Source organism: Meleagris gallopavo, chromosome 1 (genome assembly GCF_905368555.1).
Source record: "Meleagris gallopavo chromosome 1, MGAL_WU_HG_1.1, whole genome shotgun sequence".
In the NCBI taxonomy this organism is placed as follows: domain Eukaryota; kingdom Metazoa; phylum Chordata; class Aves; order Galliformes; family Phasianidae; genus Meleagris; species Meleagris gallopavo.
In genome coordinates, this window is record NC_139404.1 from 77,951,589 (window position 1) to 77,972,240 (window position 20,652).

A 20,652-nucleotide genomic window follows, 5' to 3' on the forward strand; every position below is an offset into this window, starting at 1 on the left:
TTGTTCCTAACATATTCTGATTTTCCACATTAAGTCATTCACTTCAGCAGTATGTTTAGCACACCAGGAAAACTTCTTAGACTCTGAAAGAACGCTAAGAAGCACGTTCATCTCTATTAGATGAAATCCAGCAGAGCTAAGTGGAAAGTTAAAACCCACAGAGAGTGACAGGTGTTGGTCCTGGCCATGTGCCAGCCATACCTTTGTGCGGATGACATTTTTATCACTTTCAATCTCTGGCATGGTGTCGAAGTCGCTCTCTTCCTCCACAGAGCTGTCTGTGTCAGAGCCTGCTGGTGGCCCATGCTCAGGGGAAGAAAACTGCCGTCCACCACTGGAGCTAGACTCATCTGGAACAGAGCAGGAAGAAAAAAAATAAAAAAACAGGGTAAAGGCTAAATCCCTCCAAACACAACAAGAAAGGTGCCCAGATATCAGCAACGATACACTGGGAAAAGCTGATATGGTCATTTCAAGGAAGAAACTTCTTCATAGTCACAAACCACACACTTTTGCTCTACTACTTTTCACCTCTAGCATTTTCTACTTTTTACTAGCCTTGGTTCTGAAAACCAGAAGTCTGAGACCAGCCATACAGCTCTAGAAAAAGCAGCAGGCTGTTCAGAGATCAGGAACATGCTGACCTAGTTAATCTCCAGATTTTACATAAGCTTTAGGTCTCAGCCTTTCTAAACATACTGTAGAACAAACACTAAAAAGAAAGAATGTTGAATTTTCACAGGAAGCAGAGCATCAGCTTTACTCCTACTGCACACACAGTATTGGTCACTCGCAGGCTAGAGGGATATACTCACATTTCCACCTCACTGGCTGAGCTCCCAGCCACTCCTTGCCCAGACTAGAATGAGCAGAATACAATCTTCCTCCTCATCTCCCAAATGCTTTTGAAGCATTTCAGGGGTTGAGGGAAGAGAAAATTAACCCTCAACTCTTTTCCATGATTTAGTTCCTCCTGAATTTTCCCCCCAAAACCTCATGAAGCTTCATTGAGCGTTCAGAGATATCCCACCTTCACAGCCCAATATCTGGGTCCCCAAGCTGTCAAATCCAGAAGATTATGACTCAAAAAATCCACAGCATTGAACTGCTCAATACCAGTCCCTCCACAGTAGGGGAAACAGTTCCAAGGAGACTAAGAAATACCCTGGCAAAGGAAGGGATTTACCATCATCCCAGATTAGCAGGGATTTTTTTTTCCCCCTCCCTCTCTTCTGCCAGTGCACAGTTCACCTATTGAACTGCATGATATTATCTCTCCGCTAATGAAAACGCTGGACCACAAGGAACTCTTGTCACCGTCCTGTCTATCTGCACACAAGCATTAAGCCTTCCAGTGAAGAAGCATGCTTGGGTCTAAAAATAGGCTCCATGAACTCATAACCAGGACTGAGAAACTTGGTTGGAAGAAACCTTTTGTAAGTCCCTAGTCAACCTGCCTGAAGCAGGACTACCATCAACACTTGTCTGATGACTGTGGCTTTGTCTACCTGAGTCTCAGTGATGGAATCTCTCTGAAAAGCTCTTCCAGATATCTGCCATTTTTTGGTGGACATTTCCCTGCCTTTTCCCCTACTCTCAAAGTAGATACAGGACATCCCCTAACTGCTTCTCCCTCCTCCCTCTTCCCCCTCCTCCCCATTTTAAAATACTTGCAAGCAGCTACTGAAGTAGCTTGTAACTTTATTCCCTTCTGGCCTTAAAGCACCAAATAATTGCAAATCTGTGCCTTCCCCTGTCCCAGACAGGGCCCTCCCTCTGTCTCCAGTTCTGGAAGACACAGTACCAATAGCACCATAGCTGCTTCCTTCAGGTGTGCTGGCTGTGATGGGGTGTGAAGATGTCATAATCCCAGATCCTGCAACAGAAACAGACCCAAAAGAACCAGTTAGCTTCATTATAGTGCTTCAAAACATCTCTTAGGTGAGTGCAAACAACTTGAAGAGCTGGAGAGACTTGGAAAAAGCAGCATTTCTCCAAGCAGATACACTGTCTCCTTATAGAGCATACCATACGAAGGGGAAACCCTTACTTTGCAATATGAAAGACTCATTTCCTCCACTCTCCTCACAGATACTGTCAGTCTGATTCACAAATGCGTGAGTATCCAGCAGACAGCAGAGATCACATTACAGGGCTGCAAAAATTGGCAGATTATGTAGCAAGTCCCATGGTATTCAGAACACCCTTACAAGTTTCCTATTCTTCTCTTCCTTGTGTACTCAAATGTACTCAATAAAAAATAAAATTATTATAAATAAAAAATAAAATAAAATGTACTCTGATCTACTCAAATAACATTACCTCCAGTTAGACCTGCAAAAAATCAGTCTTTGGCAAGACAGCTGCTACACAGTTTTAACTAAGGAGAAAGCAAAAATGTTCCACGCTAAAAGTGCTTGTGATCTTGTGCTGGTGACAAGAGAGACATGTCTTTGAGGACTGACAAATCCCCGCCTCCCTTCCACACACCTGAAGCAAGGGCTGCACCTCCCAGACAGGTTACACTGGGATTTCTCTCTCTTGGCTCCACACTCCTTTTTGTCTGGTGCCTGTTTGATCCTTGTGACAGTGCTTAGATGCTGAATTAACAGGCAAACAGTACAAACACAGCATGCTGAACACCCTCACAAAGGGATCAGAGCTCTCCCTTTCCAGAAGGAAAGGAGCAAGAGCAGTGACAACAGGACTGCACCTTCCTCTGGTGGTAAGTAGCAAGACTGGACCTGTTCCTTGTAAAGCATCACAACAGCATTGTGCCAGTCAGCAGCAAAGTGGTACAGGACACAGGTCAGTTTTAAATTACTGCAGCCTTCCTGCAGCCTGCCATTCCCAAACTGTGTCTCCAGTTTCCTGGTATCCGACTTCTTCCAAACTGACAGGCACATCAGACTCCTCTCCAAATACCAGCTCCAGGCACCTCTGTAACATCTTACATGGGTTTTCATAACACTTCAATTAACTACATAACAAATTAGCCCCCAAACCTATTGCTGCTCAAGCCTTATTCCTCAGCAGGTGAGCTCCCACATAGCAATGACAATGAAGTTTTAAGTCTAAATCACTCCTTTCCTTTGGCACATTTGTTGCTCACTGTGCTGAGGGCAAGCACTTGATCACCATTTCAACTTCTTTACCAAGGCAACAAACAGCTCAGAGGATCATCTAAAGTGGGCAATGTGGCATGGACTAAGCACCCCAGAGAACAATAGGATATGCTGCAGTCACCCCACAATACATCCATTCACCTCTGAGCTCATAGGACACAAAGAAGATACACCTTCTGCTCCTCATCTGCTGTGCAACACTCCATCTCTTGCAACACAGCTACTCTGCTGCTTTAAAGTCATTTGGAAATACAGATTACTGGGAAGAGTGCAAGAAAAGCATTTTTCCAGCATTCGCAGCACTGAGACACATGCAAACTTCCTACTCCCATCATTCCTGTCCCACAAAGATGCTCCATTCTTACACTGGAGCAAGCTTTTTCCTCTCAAATGATGCATCAACCTTCTCTCCTGAATATCTTAGAATGGCTTGGTTTGGAAGGGACCTCAAAGATCACAGAGTTCTGAACCCCAGCCATGGGCAGGGTTGCCACCCACTAAATCAGGCTGCCCACCTGCCACCTACCCAACCTGGCACTGACCACCTCCAGTATGGAGGCATTCACAACTTCTCTGGGCAACTCATTCCAGTGCCTCATTGCTGTTTCAGTGAGAAAGTTTCCCCCTGACACCTAGTCTAAATCTCCCAAGGGAAGATCTTAATCTGGACAAAGCAAGCACACCAGGGAGAAAATGCAGCCTGCCGTGTCCCTACCAGTCACTTCAGACTCCACTCACCCTGTAATTTCAGTCCCACTTCCCAGTAGGAGAGTGAGTCAGCAAAGTAAATGCAGCACACTAGGTGTGGTTCCTCCAGCTATTGTCTCCATCTGGTAGTGATGATGTGGAAGGAGACAGAAGGTGTCCCACCAAATTAAAAAAAAAAAAGTTAACCACAAATGCCAGGCATAGGACAGGCGGCAGGAGCAAAAGGGACTCACTGAGTCACAGAGTATTCAAATAGGCAGACTAAGAATTCTCAGTTTCTTGGTGGGGGAAGGAAGAGGAACTGATGGAGAAGACGGGAACTAGGGCTACCCTGGAGGAAAACAAACTCCAGTGGTTGAGAAGAAAATTTAGAGAAAATTTGCCCTGAAGTACAGGGTGAATGTGAGTTATCAGTTTACATGCAGTCAGACATGCTCTGAAAGGACACAGCTGAGAAAGAAACAGCTTCCCCAAACTCCTCAGCACAAATGCCCTTCACACTGTTCCACAGCCCCAAGACCTGCTGTTGTTTCACAACAGGATCCATCCCCATGACATTCAAATGTTTTTAAAGCACTAATGCTCAGTAATGCTAAGTAGAAGATACGGGAGACTGAAGAAGCTTCAAACTCTTGCTGCCAGATCATAAAGTCCTCTCATTCCCCAGGAGAGTGGTATAACTGTTGATGCTTCTTTACCTCCAGACTTTGAATGCTTTGATCTATTTTTAAGGCACAAAACACTTAAACAAAATGAAACAACCAGCTTCCCACACCTTGCCAGGAAGCAGAAGCCCCTAGTGTCCCCCATCCACATGAAAAAATTACCATCTTTCACCAGTAGCCTCTCAGATGCAGCCATGGTTTTGCAACACAGAAATCCACAGGATGTAGAAATGTGGATGCAGCATAAAGCAAACAGAATCCAATACCAAACTAAATAACACAACACTAGCAGTATTAATCATTCATTTACTGTTCTCTGCAAATCCCAATTAAAAACAAATTTAAATTAAGAAGTGAAGAGAAAGAGAGACTCTATACTTAATCCAGGCAGAGGAATAAGAGCTGGGGAAAAAAAAAAAAAAAAAAAAAAAAAAACACAAAAGCAGAAATTGAAGTGCAAGTGTCCAGACCATTATTTGGAGCACCCTGCTTCAAATGACTTTCCTTGTAAGGGTGAGAGGAATCTAATATCTCAGCAGTATCAGAGATTGTGTGGTGCATGACCAAGGAAGGAAGGAAGAGTTGAAAGGAGAAAATACTTGACAGACTGTCTGTTTCTTGCCATGCCCAAGATCTATCTTGCTCACCTAACACAGAAAAGAGAGCTTACCATTCTCAGGACTCAATCTCTCAGCTGAAGCCTTCCTCCAAACCCTGAAAATAAGTAGACAACACTCATGAGACAGTCAACAAATGCCACTGCCAGCCAGCCAGATTATCAGCCAAAATGGTGCAAGCATTAAAACTAGAGGATAACAACAAAAATCCAAAAAAGAAAAAAAAAGCAAAGACTAGACTAGACATGATTGCCACGACTGCTCGCTGTCTAACTCTCCAAATTCCAAAGAATCAGAATTTTCCTTCTTTGGATATGCACCACAGGTAGGACAATTAGTTACAGGATCACTTCATCCTACACTGCTCAGTATACCGAGAGAGACTCTCAGGCCACCTTCCCAAACCCAACTGTCTCACTCAGGGGACTGAACACATGAGAAACCACTGAAGTGAAAGGTGGCAGGAGCTAGAGCCATGCTTCTGCTTGATGTTTAAAAAGTCAATACCATTTCTTTCAGCAGATTGCCAAGATGCAGAAAGCAAGAAAGAAAAAAAAAATTACTTGCAGTAAGGAAAAAAAAACAACAAAAAGTATGCACGTGTCCATGCACAAGCACATACACACCACTTCACTGAACTGTTGTAATGAAAAGTTAATTGAAGCAAAGTTTAGCCAAATATCCCATCTTGAACTTTTTTTTCCAGAACACAATACTTTTTAAGATCCCTTCTTTGAAGCAGTTGAAAACCTCTGCCATTTTTAGTCTGAACAGCTCCCTTAAAAATCAGTTCACACAAAACCAACCTGCTATTTGCCAAAGGCTTTTCTCAGCTCTTCTCACATCAACCTTTGCCCAGAAGGCCAGGAAAAAATGTAGAAGAGATTCCCTCCCTCTTGAGCCTCCACACTTTGGACAAAGGATTTGTTTAACTGCTATTGCTGTCTACACAGGCAGCTGTGGCTGATCCCAACAAACTCCACCATAACCCACAACCCCAAGAGCATCTGCTATTCCACAAAAATTTATCATCTGCTACTGGTTACTTGACCTGCAGGGGTAAATCTTACTTCCCAGGTGGGCTGCTGTCCCCTTTCTGCTCCTCTAGTCTAGATTTCACACAAGCAAACTTCAAGGTCACCACAAGCAAGTAACAGTGGCTGGAATAGCCAGGAAGAGTTTTACTCTTCCCCCACTCCCAGGAGCAACCTGCCATGGCAGCTGTGTCCAAGTTCAGCTCACTTATGGATATTCACAACAAAATTCCACAATAAAAGCCTAGGCATCAAGCTCTGGGACAGGGTATGCAGGTCAGGAAGGAAATAGGCACTTTGAGACTCCAAGGCCACATTTTGGTCATTGATGCCTTTTAGTACTCGGTTCAGCATTTCAGAAAGTGTTTTGGTTCCCCAATGCTCTGGACCTCATAACCCAGAGAGGCCCCACCACAGTTCCCATCTGTCACCCTATATCTCCATATATGGAAACCCAGAGGATGGGACACTAGAGGAAAAAAAAAAAAAAAAATACAACAAAGGAAAGAGCCTTAGGTTTTCATCATTGTACATAACAGAGGAAGAAAAGTTTTCTGGCTGAAGTTTTCTTTCCTTCACAGTTGTCTCTAGGAGCCCACTGAATAGTCTGGGGCTCATTTCACTGCTCTGATCAGATGCTAGCTGCCACCCTAACTCCAAACACACTGCAGGATGAAGCACCTCTGAGGATAAAGAGAAACAAGAAGGCTATTCTTGTAAATAGCCTTGACTTACCTGATATAGTGTACAAAAGCAACAACCACTGAGCCCACGTAGAAAGAGAGGAAGCTCAGGAAGCTAAACAACATGGCCTGGATGTAAACAGACTCTGAGGAAAGAGAAGGCAGCAGTCAGTTCACAGAGCAGGGACAGCCCTTCCCAGAGTCTATGATCATGCCCTACTCTTCCCAACACCACTTGGTGACAACATGCAGTCCAAAGAGTAATTAAGACCTATCTGCCTTTTTCAAAGGAGGTGCAAAAACCTTTTGCAAGGTTTGCCTCCAATTTTTCTGTCCCTGGCATAGCTAGTATGTCTATAACACAGAAGTTCCTTTCAGGAGCTAAGGTCTCTAAGTCAGCAACAGTTTCAACTCCTCTGTTGGCGCTCTCTGCACCACCCCATCACAGGGCTGCCAGCCAAGCCACATCCTCCTTCACAAAAGTGCCAGGTCCCCACTATAGAGCTGCAAAGAGATACTAACTTTTAATAGATGGCACAATCGTCACTTGAAGGTTCTTCGTCCGCTGTAGGTTCCAAGTACGGTTGACATTTCCTGTGAGATGCAAAGGTACAGTAAACAAAGACAATCAAGCCTTAAAGATCTCTGGCCCTGATCTCAGTTCTCTGTATTTGCAAAAACACCAGGATCTGGCTTTGCATGGTTTTGCACCTTTCCCAGACTTGCCAATACACAGCTTTTTCACATGTTTAACCCCTTCCCCCCCTCCATCCATAACTTATTTTTCATACTAAAAAACTATGGTTGAGCTTTCCATAAGTTGCTCAAGTCTAAATGCTTAAATTCAAAAGCGCACCTCTTCTGCTCTTTGACTAGTCCCCAAAGTACAGTTTCTCTCACTAAAGTAGCTCACACACCATTTTTGCCTTTGGACAAAAGGCTACTGGCAACACAGTTGTGAGCAGGGAGCTGCTTGTTGTCCTTCAGCAAAGCTCAGTACACTCCACCACTATAGTTCTGCTGACAGCTTAGAATAAGAAAAATACATCTGAAAAATGACAGTTTGGAGAATAGTGTGTGGTGGTAGAATTGCAGGAGCCCAGAATATCTGTTGTCTGTAATTTTGCTTTTCCAGAAGGAAGGAAACTACCTGGCTTTGAGGACAGGAAAGTCCCTGACCTAAAAAAGAAAAATAAAACTCCAGCTTCTTGTGAGGACAGCTGTGCACCCGCTCCAGTTTCAGCCATCACAAGAGTAGTAATGACCACAGGCAAGGAGGTGGATACATTTATCTTTTGGCTGGAGAAGGCACTAGAATCAATCTCTCAAAATTATTTCAACAAGATTATTACTATTTCATGCTGCCACAAGTATAGAGCTGCCACAGATTTCAAGATGGTAATGGGAGTAAATGCCTTCTGCAGGACTGTTATCTGGGCTTCCATGCAGGCAGGAGAACATAAAGAAAAAAAAGGTGGGCAGGGGGAAGGAAGGAGAAGAACAAGAAAAAAAGCCATGACTAGCACTGCCTAGTTATCTCCCATACCTTCCAAGATATTAGTGACTGTAGCAATTGGACAGATTAACGTAGTGGAAGGGCAAAACAGGAATATAACAGCAAGGGGACCAGCACAGAAAGGATGGTACTTTACAGGAAAAGTAAAAGTGATCACCCCTCTCCAAGGATCTAGGCTCACAGAAATGACTCCACAGGAGAGGGATCTCCAAACTGAGATCCTTCCATGGTGCCAGTCAGCCCTTAAATGGGGTCTAAGAGAGGTGCAGCCAGGCTCCACCCCTTCTGGTCACACAGCTGAATTGTCTTCACTTGTGCTCCCAGGGCTGACCTGGACCTTTCCCCACGTGATCAATCAGTGGTTCAGGCTGTGATTCAACAGTTCCCATACAGTGACCCCTCACAAAAATGCATAATCCCAGCAAGTCACGTGCTGTACTATATACAGACGTTCCCTGCATGATAAAGACTAGTTAACCTGCCTGTCAGCAGGTTTTTATTTCATCCTTCCTATCTGGATAGAGCTACCTGGCCAACCTGCACCCTCCCACAGTAAGGCTCCAAAGGTTTCCTGCTACTCCATAACCCAGACAGACCAACAAAATCTGTCCCCAGCACAACTTACCATGGATAGAGGAAGGCACAGAACCCCCACAGGCATAATCCTCTGGCTTGATGACAAACACAACAAAGAACTGCTCACCTGGAAAGTCTTTTCTCTGCACAGAGAAGACAAATCCATGAGAAGTGAAGGAGCCTCTCACTCTGTACAGTACAGAGGTGGTGCTCCAAAAAGCAAAAGGTCAGGTTTTAATTGCTACACATACAGCAGCTCTATAGAGACCTGCCTGGTCTGAACAGAGACCGGTTTCTTGGGATGCTCACCTCATCCTTGATGACAAGCTGAGTTCACCAGTATTCAGTACAATCATTGGCCCAATGTAAGCAAACCAATGCTAATGCATTTCTTTTAATTAATGCAAACAATCTACCAAAGCTTTGCTTATTAAAAGGCCATATCACCACTGCTCAATGGAAAAGACAAAGCTTCAACAGAAGATCCTTGATGCTGCAGCCATGTTGACCAGTAGTCCCAACACCTAAGATGTCTACCTAACCAACCATAAGCAGTTTCGTAATCTAGACAATATCTCTTTAAAAAAATTATTAAAAAAAAAAAAAAAAAGAGAGAGAACTAGGGACGCACAGGACAAGACACTGAAAAGCATCATTGGGACAAAAAAAGTATTAAAAAAAATAATCAGTCTCACCTGCACTGTTATGGCTGCCTGCTTTGTCATAGACTGGTAAACACCATTGAATTCCACATTATGGTCCAAATCATACACTGGGCACTGAAACAGACACAACTAAGGGTCAAGCTAAGCATCAAGATAAGCACACAGGTGGATATGAGGTGACAAAAGGAACAAGACAGCCAGGACTCATTCAGGAGTTAGAAAAACTGCTCTAAAGACACCATTTGCTTGCACTCTCTCATCATCCTTATAGGAGAGCTGCAATTTAATCCTGATCAATCACTGTGCCATTCCCACAGAGCAATTTGTTAATTCAGCTGTACACTATGTGCATTGCATGCTCTGTGGTCTGCACCATTTGCAGAGTGCTCATTCTCATTTCACTCTTTTCCACTATAGTTCTTAGTTCTGTACCAGCCAGACTAAGAAAATCACCTGCTACTGTTTCCTCCTCTGCCCTTCTGTCACTAAAGTACAGAAAAGTACTGCAGGAGTTGATGTTAGCCATTTATCTCCTAAATACAGGTCTTAAAGGCAAATGCTGGGACAACAGAGCTGGTAGCCAGGGCATTTTGCACTTCTCACTGTTTTGCTTCTCCTTACATCACTCAGGGAGATAAGAAGTGAGGAGAAATGGGGGCTACTTCCCAGCTGTGAGCTACAGCCAACCTCCCAGACAGAGTACAGCTGTTACCTCCTTTCCAGGAAAGAGAACGAACAATTGTGAGAGAGAATAAGATTGAAATGGAAAGGAGGATAGACCTCATGGCTAGAAACTGAAGTTCTCCATGCTGTCTTGAGCAGGGAGAGAATTAAGGCAACAGCACTGTCCTCTTCCTCTGCTGCCAGCATTCCACCCAGTGTCACCCCACAGAGAAACAGACGTGTGTCATGAGGTAGAGGACTGTTAAACCTCAAGAAGAGAGCACGATAACAAGTGTCCTGTGGACAGGCTGCAAAGGGACAGCTTGTTCACTTATTTGCAATAAAAATTTCAGGATGAGCTGCTAGAACTCAGTATCTGTCTTTGCCTCCTTCCCACAGGATTTTCACTCCTCCTTCAGAAACCACAATCACCACAGAAGGGCAAAGCCTTTCATAGGGCTTTTCCCCTCTGATGGGGCACAGAACTTCTCTCTGAGGGGAGCAGAGCTAGGCAGACAGCTCTTCGCCCTCCCCGTCCTCAGACTTACCACAATATCCTGGACGGAGACAACTGAGCATGGGTAGACTGCATCAGACACCACTTTAATGATGACTGAATCAACATCTTGAGGAAACTTGTACAGAAAATACTGAGGAGGAAACAGAGTACTGAGAGTTACAGTCCAGAAATGACCCCTGCCAGTAGCTTCAAAGCTTCCCTAAGGCACCTGCATGGCCACATCTCTGCTTTGGGTTGGATGTAGCAGGCTTGAACAAAAAATCAGATTTCAAATATTAGCACCTTATACTACAGAAGAGCAGATTAAACAGATGGAGATAATTCTTACCTCCCTTTGGAGCATACTATTAATCACAGACATCTTCAACATGCAAGATGCAGCATAGCCTCCAGACCCCTTAAGCTTTTTTCCACCTGATCAAGTTAAAGCAACTTCATTTCCATTTTTATAGTCTGTTCCTTTCTATATCACAAAGAGCAATTTCCAGATGTTCCTATACTACTGTCTGGACTTTACATATGGAGCATATCATGGAGTTTTATCTCAGATGGGTTGCCTCAAAGAGTGACAATGGAAAGTATTAAGTCAAACAGCTGAACTCAGTCAAGACTTCCATAAATAAATGCTTGATACAAGACTACAGGATTTTGGTTTGTCTGGCTGGATGGTTTCAAGTGCAGCTGGGAAGGCAACAGAAGAGTTCTCTACTCACTTCAACTTGGAAAATAATTCAGCTATAGCTCTGAAAAAAATTTAAGAGAATAACATCTGGAAATATTCTTTCTTTTCCTTCAGGTGGGAATGCATGCTTACATGCTTTGACCAAGTCCACAGGACAATCTTGCGGGATCAGGAGATGCCCTTTCCTTCACAGTCCCTGCAGGGGCCTTTTCAAATTTGGGCAAAAAATGTCCCAGGGAACATGGTTATTTGCATATTTACCCAATAAAATACAATAACCAACCAACTGCTGGAGAATCAGAGTCTCAGTGCTCACATCAGTGGGCAGGCTTGCTGCAAGGGCTCCTACCATCTTGCCCCAAGTCAAGAACCCAAGAGCTCAGTCTCACAGCCATGGCTACCACAAGGGCCTGATGGGGTACCTCATGGGGGATGCAAGGCAGATAACTGTCAATAACTGTCACCAATTACCTTCCCACCCTTCCTTATGATCACTTGCAGCTGCAAGATCTGTTACTTCTGCAGCCAAAGCATGCACAGCCTAGAGGGAAGGGAGCTACTATGGCCAGGTGGCTCCTGCCATGTAACAGAGGCAGTGCCACTTGGCAAAGACTCTTTATGTAATATAAAACTAGATTATATAAAGCAGAATTTCCCTGCTCCCTTCCCAGGAAGTAGGACCCTAGACTGCAAGGATAGTGGTAAGTCAGAAATCATTCAAGCTTTCCCTAGTTTGTCTATTTCTACTACAGCATTTATTCCCACCACTCTACTCCAAGCACTGCTAAAGGAGCACTGGCACTGAGATCACAAGTCATCAGAAAATGAAATAAGATTCCTTGAGCAGACTATTCTGGCAGTTTGAGCTTCCTGATGACTGGAGTGTGCTACTGATAGAAAGCTTTAGACACTGGAGGAATCAGTCGTCAGGACCCCTCAGTCTTTTTAAACTACAGGTACAGATTTTGTACAGAATTTCCATAGTGAGTACTGAGACCAATAGCTCTCACCTGCATGGATGTGTGGTATAAACATATCCAGTCAACACTCCAGAACTTTATGAACTTACCTAATTTCTCTTCTCACCCTTAGGCATACACTGCATTCCAAGTGACAAGTCCTTTGATTTTTAAGCTTGCCTTTTTCCAGTTTTAGGGATATTCCAACATTTACCTTGATTCTGAATGGTCTTTCATTGCAGATTGCTTAATGCTTTGATTTACAAAAATAACAGCACTATATCAATTAAAAATCACTCATCTTGCACTCTGGCCTTTAATTAAAGTCACCGATCTCATACTATTAAGCATAACAAATAACAGACTCAAGTCACAACGCTACATCCCAGGTTAGATCCTCAGTACTCAGCATTCAAATTACAAAATCTTAATTAAAAGAGATTTTATAAAAGAACCAGTACTCTCTACATCTCTATAGAATAAAATGCTGTATTCATATGCCACACAACATAAGACGTTTGAGAACAGATTAACTGGGATGCTTGATAATAGGAGTCTTAAAAATAAGTGGCATAACTAACAGTGATTGCAACAGCAAAAACAGAGCACCAGATAGCCTGGGTAAATTACATACTCTCCCATCTCCGCAACCTCCTGTATAACTATAGCTACTGTCAACAGCATTTTCATTCAACGGAGGACATGTACTTTCTGCAGGGCATTAAACAAGGTTATTTAGCTGAATGTGCTGTAAATGTGAGCTCTCTCTACTGAGCTAATAACCAGATTCATCAGCCACTTCATTTACCACCTCACATCTTGACTTGCTACCCTGAACAAGAAATAGCACTTTGAGCTCTGCTGGACCTTAACAGCAAATTTGTTTTTTTCTGATGAAGGACTGCATCTTAACAAATCCTGCCAGAGCAACTGAACCACTGCTGCCTGGAATTAAACACTAGTGCACACTATCTCACTTCCCAAGAAAGCACAGTAGCCTTATGGTCTCTGAATTTCCCGAACTACATATACCATTCATTTGCTCTTGTCATAGTTTTTAGTTTTGCAAGAGGACCCAGACATACTACTACCTCTTCACCATGTCCACAGAAAAAGTTCAATAGGAAGGAAACTCCCCTGCATCCTAGGAGGGAAACAATCTAGTCTGATAAGGCTTTCATCATCTCTAACAAAGGATGATATGAATCATTTAGATATGGAAAGACATAAGAAACACTAAGAAGACTCCTTACCTGGGGCTGGGAAGGGCTGGCAGTGAAGTTAAAGGGCTTGTTGGTCCTAAAAAAGAAATACCAGCATACTTTCAGAGCTGGAATATACACAGAGTACCTTTAGAGTAAGAAAGGGAAGGTTAGGTAGAAGGACCAAATCCCTGTATGACAGATACATGAAGCAAATACATTTGCATTCACACATTCCAGCTTACTCAAGTTGGAAGCTCTCAAGTCTGGTCACTAGCAGTTCATATGCAATGTTAAATGGTGCCATAGAAGCGACATCCACAAATATGATCTGGTCAGATGGTCCTGTCTCAGGTGCTGGCTCAGATGGACAGAGAGTCCGACTCACTTCTTGGTAATTGTAGGTCCTCTGATAGCTGTAACAGCCAGGAGAAGGAGGGAAGGATGGAAAGCAAGAGTCAGCAGTTAAGACATTGCTTTACAGTACTGCAAATGATAGATTTTTCCCTGCTTGCATAAATTAAATATAGGTCTTGGACTTTCAGCTTATTCTATCTTTCATTCAAACTCCACCTCTGTTGCCTTTTGTGGTCTGCACGTACGACTGGCCATTCTCAGTATCTCACTTTCCTCAAGACTGCCTGTGCCATCTGCTGGTTTAGCATTTCTGCCACTTGCTGGGTTCACAAAGAACACCCCAAGAGAGATGCTGTTGTAACTATTCCCTAAATCAGACAAGACACTGCAGACTTCCTGCTACTTAGTGCCTGTATTTCACTTACAGGCTGAAGCTTTGCATCTCACATGGTCTAAGGTGCCCTCAGAGTCTCCATACTTGCAGCCCCACTAGCACTGAGGTTGCTGAGGCAACACAAAAGGATCACAAAAACAAGGAAAATACCCCAAAACAAATCACCACCCTCAGCCTCAACTGTGCTAGCATGAAAAACAGAGAAGAGATCACACTCCCCAAATGCACTGCAACCCAGTAATTAGGGGGATCTGGCAGTTTTTTTCAGGGCCTGGTCCAAACTAAAGAATAAGAACTACCTGCACTCAAAAATGACAACAGTGGCATTTGTAAACTCTTCTGAACAGTGGCACAGGCAGATCCACAGCAGACATGCTCCTGGTACTCTACACATAGCTGAGAAATGGAGCAGACTGCCAAATTTGAGGTTACATACCAAATTTCTATGTTCAACTGACAGTGATCAAGCATGGTTTGCAACCAAACTGCCCACACACGCAGCAAGAGCTAGCACCAAAAGGAGGATGGTGCTGGATATAAATGGTAGACCAACACATTACAAGGCAGAGGTCCTAGTACTCACAGGCCTCGAAAAATTAGTGGGACCTGCCATGACAATACTCCCTTCTGCTGACGTACTACAAACAGGACAGGGTACTGGAGATTCTCCGAACTGCTGTTCACATAGACACGCACTGCATCTACCTGTGGAAAGAGAGAGTATAGGAAAGTATTAGCAGATGCAAAAAAAAGGCAGCTCCAAACCCAGGTGAGAAGAGTCCACCCCTCCTCAGGGTGACCTAGATGCTGGCGACATCCACAGGGGAATGAGCAGTTTGCCACTGGCCCAGTTACTCAGAACCAGAAGTCACTTAAGAAGCACCTCATTGCTGCTGCTCTAATCAGGGCCCTGCCCCAACCCAGAGCTGACTTTCAGGTAAGACACAGTGGACAAATGCAGCAAGTAAGAGAAAAAGAGGCCTACTTACCTGATTAGGATAAACCAAAGTAACTTCTGTTATAAAATTAAACAAATACCCAAGGCTACAACTAGAGATTCCTTGCTTGAACTCTTACATTCCCAATCTCAATCAACAGTACTGGAGAAGTCACAAAGATGACTTAAGAATGAATTAAAAAACAATGATGAAAAAAGCAGGTTAGCAGTTACCACCTCACATTACTGTAAACAACACTGAGATGACATTACCCATCATTTAATAAAATAGGAGTCAGTGCCCTCAACAGGCCAAGAAAAGCTGCCTGGGTTTCTGAGCAAGATTTCTGGCATGCACCAGCAACTGACATATTGCCTTCCACTCTCTAGCCACCACATGGCTGCAGATATGGGACAGCAGTGGAAAAGGCAGTCTTCACTATTTGCTTTGAGAAGTAAGCAAGCAGTCTGCATAGTCATGGCTCCATTTTTATTTCAAAGGAAAATCTTGTTCAGCTCGCTCTCCAGTGCTGCATGCATTGGTCATGAAAACAAGGTACGAACTCACATCGTTCATCAGAAGACACAGTACATCTTGATTAGAAGTTATCAATTGGTAGAAAGCGTATCAGGTAGATAATATCCACACATTTTAAACCCACCACAACTTATCTACTGACAATGTTTTAACTTGTCAAGTGAAGGATTCATCAGATAACGTTCTATTCTCCATACATAGGGAAATGCCACCTTCTGAAATAAACAGAGCTGGCCGGACACCAGAAGGGCAGCTATGCTTACAATGAGGATGCTAGAAAGGTTCAGCATAAGGGTTTTGCATATACGCTCAAGTCTGAAGGAAGAAAATTTCCTATTTATTCCTGTTTAGTGATTCTAAGATTGTGTGGGAGTTTTGTTTACTGGAACAAAACACTTCCTTCTTGAAAGCCATAATCATTATCAATTTTCCTGCCATCATCACATTTCAGCATCTATAGCAACCAACTCCTAAAAAATAAAACATCAGAAATTTTTTAATTAAAAAGCTTCTGAGATTGAAGGACGTTGGACTCTTTTGCCTTTGCCTTACAGTTTTCTAAGTCTTTGCAGTACTCTTCTGCTACGCCTTTCAGCTTTTCCTTCTGTCCACAAGAACTACAGTTGCAACTTCATTTCCAAGCAAAGTGAATTTCACACAAGGGTGCTAAAATCAAGTGAAGAAAAACTATCACAAAGCAAGACTCACAGGTAACATCTGATGGGCCAACAAAATGGGACACTGCCAGTTGGCAGAACTGGAAGATCACTCTGCAACTTCCTTGGTCTCTACCCTGCTCAGTCTGGGGAAGCAAGTCAGTTCGTGTCAGTATAACAGGGAACTCACATCAGACACCTGGAAAATAGTACTACGGTGTAATGTGTCCTCAACCATCACAAATAAGACAGACATTAGGAAATGATCTTCTGCACTGACTTTAACAACATAGATTATGCTTATGCTACAGGTAATTGAGTTTAATTCAGTGGTATAACTGGAAAACTTTAACAGTTGAATCTCTACTTCTAAATTCTCAATTTAAGAACTAAGCAGCTGTTTGAAATATATGCTAATGCCAAGTAGTATTAAGAACAGGGAGTACTACTTTCAGTACTTTCAGTGGAAGTAATGTATGAGTAAGAATGTCGTTACTTTTCACCTCACATCTTCTCTCAGCAAACTAATTACTTTCAATACTGATTCTAAAATAAAATGAGATACATAAACCAATTTACTGGCTGTTTAGAAAATGTCAGCCAAAAGGAAAAAAAAAAAAAAACTTCTTCTGAGGTGTCTACAGCATAAAGCTCTATCTTTGTCATCAGAAAGAATAGCTTTTGAGATCCATTAAAATATTTTAGGGATAACCCTATGACTTAGGCTCAAACCCCTTGGAAATCCCAGTTCTTCCCACTGTTACACTACAGTGCAAATACTGAAAAGCACTTATTTTCAGTGACACAATATTTCTCAACTTTCTCACATGATTTGGCTTGCACAGGTTAAGAATACACACTACCTGCATTTTGTCCTGTATAATCTGATGAGCTGTGGCCATGTAACCAAATACTGTTCCATAATCAGAGAGGTACAACAGTGCCAATGCAAGACTGAAGAACTAATTTAATATCAGTATTTCATAATTTGAGACCTTCACTAGACATTTTGTGATCTTAAAATTCTGTTTGTCCAGTTTGTAGAATGCCTAGATATTAACAAGAACTGGGTATACCATGCTAAGACACAGCCCTGACCACTTCTACATATGGTATAAAAAAAATAAAAAAATCTGTAAAATATTAAGAAACCAAACAAAGCAGGGCTCTCAGAGTCCTATCCAAAAAGGAAGGTATTTCTCCTCAGGGGCAGTTTGCAGTGCATATATATCTTCACCAGATACTTCCCTGTGGTATTCCACATCAGATGTGGGGAACACTCTCTGCTTCACAGACAATGCCCAAGTATCACATGGGCAGGCAAGAGTGACCAGAGCCTACCCCTTTTACCTAACTCATCTTTCATTCCAGACAGCCTAGAAATAAGTTTTCTTTTCACAGCCATAAATTAATTGTGGTTGAAAGGGATCTTTGGAGATCACGTAGTCCAGCCTCTCAGCTCAATTAGCTGGAGCTGGCTGCTCAGGACTCAGTGAGTTCTGGGTATCTCCACATATGGAGACTTCACAGAGTCCCAGGCAACTTGCTTGTGTCTCTGACCATTCCCATTATAAAATAACTTCATATCTTTCTTGCACTGTGGAGACTAGACCTGGACACTAGACCTAGTCTTCCAGATGTGAAAGCTATGCAGCTTTCTAACTGCCAAAGGTTGCTCTGTAGAGCATACTCTCTAATTAGAAGATAGAATCAGGTCTGATAAGAGGTTCCTGGAAAAGCCCAACAGCAAAGCTTCTCATACAGTGACTTAATAGCAGTCCACTTACTTCTACCCTGATACCTTCCTGCTAACCTCAACATCTATTACTGAGTCTAAGCATTTTAGTTTCCTGGGAAAAGAAAGCTAATTAAGACCGTAGCTGCAGGTGTAATAATACAGCTGAAAAATATTTTAAACTGGATCCACATTGCAGTTCAAGCCTCTGATCCTCCTTGTAGGGCAACTGTAATGTCCCTGGGCGTGAGTTCCTGTCCTTATATGCCCAGGGTTACACACTGCCTTCTCTTTGCTGTTGACACAGATTTCTCTCCTTACCCTATAAGCAAGCACACTAAGCATAGTCTTTTTTCAGGTCTCATGGCACTTCCAGGTTAGACATCCTATTAGTCTTAAGAGAGAAAATCCAAGGCTGAATCCAAGATGTTTACTTAACTAAGAATAACATTAATTCATTCTGTTAAGGACAGCCCTTCTGTTTTGGCAACAGCCATTCCAGATGCCTGCACCGCCTTCTCAGGCTACCAAGGACTTTTTCAAGTTTTATCTTTCACCAACATCCAACTTCTGAAAGGCTTCTGATATTGCAATGGCATGCTATGTGCCCACAGCAGAAATCACCCCCATTTCAAGTTCAAGTGTGCAAAAAGAGGGAGAGGGCCATAGGCAGCGAGTTCAGAATTGAGTTGAACATTTGAGATATTCAAAGCCTAAGGTCTGCTCACTGTACATTTTCTCCTGCATGACATTCAAAAGCATCAGGCCAAGACAGCCTGGGCTATAAGCCTGCAGCTCACAGCTCAGTCACTCTCCTGCTGCAGGACTGAGCAGCCAAGAAGCTGCCTCAGCTGCAAGTGCCTAGTGGTGCATTTTCCACTCCAAGTTGCATCCGTCTGACCCTTTCCAGAAGTTGTCCAACTATTCTTTCCTCCACATGACAGACTTGCAATTCTCTGCTGGTCAGCACTCGAGCATCCCCCTCTCCCATTTTGATGCTCTGCTGATATTTCACCTTGAGGGAAACCAAGCCTACCCAGCCTCTTTTTTCAAATGCTGGCAGTCATCAAAGGTTCGGTCTTTGCAACCAGACCTTGAAGCAATTTTGCTTACATTTACAGTTACATGAATTACTGACCTGAAGTTTGTTTTTGTTTTTTACAAAATTAGTGGAGTTGATCTCCCACAGATGATACTAGAGTTTTGATGATTGGCACTTTGAGAAGAAAGGAGGTCAATTTCCTCTGCAGAGATCCGGCAGTCAGATCCATCGTTCAGCTTCACTCTCTCCATGTAACTAAGCCAAGCATACATCTCCATTTTGCTCCTATTTCCATTTTCTTGCATTATTGCTAGCACTAAACTAGTGAGAAACAGGATTGCCAGGAGGCAAGATTCTCAGGACTCAATGTTCCTTAAAATCTAAACGTTTAATCTCAGTTCTTACCCATGTGAAAACCGGTATATGCTATATAACACAGTTCCCGACCCCAGGACACAGCTCTGCTCTCCCGCTAATAAGTCTCAGGGATACAGCAGCAGCCCCAGCAGCGCAAAGCCTGACATAACACCTACTCCAAAATGATGTAATACAGCAGGTGGGATGTGTAGGTTTGGCCCACAGGTGTAATAAGGTCCCAGTTAATGACTCCCTTGAGATCCTGCCCATCACTTATACCTGAGCTTGGGGATACCAAAGCAAAGGAGCTCAGCAGAATTTAGGTACAATTTTGAGGAAGCTTGGGAAAGTAGAGAAATAATCAGTATTAAACTTCAATATTATGTCTTCTCTCATTTACTGTCAGCCACTGAGCCTGTGCTACAGAACGTAAAGAACCCTAACTAGCATCTTGAAAGAAGACATTCAAATAACTATCTGTGAGCTTGGCAGGTGAACTGTCTAACAAAAGCATCACAAGAGACAGGGATAACAATGTAATACCTATGAACTGACATCTGCATTTTCAGGCCTTGTGCCAATTAACTTATCTTTATCATTTAATCCATATTTTGCTTCTGGTTTCTGTTATTTGAATATAGATGATAAACACATTTAGATGCAACACATTTAAGAACCTTACCACTGAGCCAGTGCTAGCAATCATATTCCTGCCTTTGAAAGTCAACATTTGGCATTTGCCTCAAGGGTATTATCTCCAGAAAAGCATTTTAGAAGAGTGGGAAACAAGGCAGGAAGGAAGGGAAAACAAAGTGATTTATTGAGTTCAAATATTAACCTCCTTCCATACCTCTCCAAAGATCACTTATTTTCAAGAATTAGCAGTTCTGATACAAGAACCAACAAGAATCACAGCTTCTATTATATACATCCTTCTCTCAGGACACAGAAATAAGATCCTATGTATGTCAAAACGAGGAGAAATCCAGACAGAAAGCAGAAGTTTTACCTCTCACAGTAA

The 20,652-nt window shown here is 42.9% G+C and overlaps 1 protein-coding gene across 2 annotated transcripts in view; it reads right to left on the reverse strand.

The window, feature by feature from the left end:
- Positions 1 to 20,652, reverse strand: part of SIDT1 (SID1 transmembrane family member 1) — a 41,888-nt gene that overhangs the window by 12,887 nt on the left and 8,349 nt on the right. For both annotated transcript variants that reach the window (XM_085236438.1, XM_085236447.1), the window contains exons 2-12: positions 14,950 to 15,071; positions 13,861 to 14,031; positions 13,667 to 13,712; positions 10,801 to 10,902; positions 9,620 to 9,703; positions 8,974 to 9,067; positions 7,355 to 7,426; positions 6,885 to 6,978; positions 5,169 to 5,212; positions 1,805 to 1,876; positions 202 to 350 (exon numbers count right to left, since the gene is read on the reverse strand). In XM_085236438.1, the coding sequence (XP_085092564.1) occupies positions 202 to 350; positions 1,805 to 1,876; positions 5,169 to 5,212; positions 6,885 to 6,978; positions 7,355 to 7,426; positions 8,974 to 9,067; positions 9,620 to 9,703; positions 10,801 to 10,902; positions 13,667 to 13,712; positions 13,861 to 14,031; positions 14,950 to 15,071 (1,050 nt within the window). The remainder of the gene's footprint in view (positions 1 to 201; positions 351 to 1,804; positions 1,877 to 5,168; positions 5,213 to 6,884; positions 6,979 to 7,354; positions 7,427 to 8,973; positions 9,068 to 9,619; positions 9,704 to 10,800; positions 10,903 to 13,666; positions 13,713 to 13,860; positions 14,032 to 14,949; positions 15,072 to 20,652) is intronic.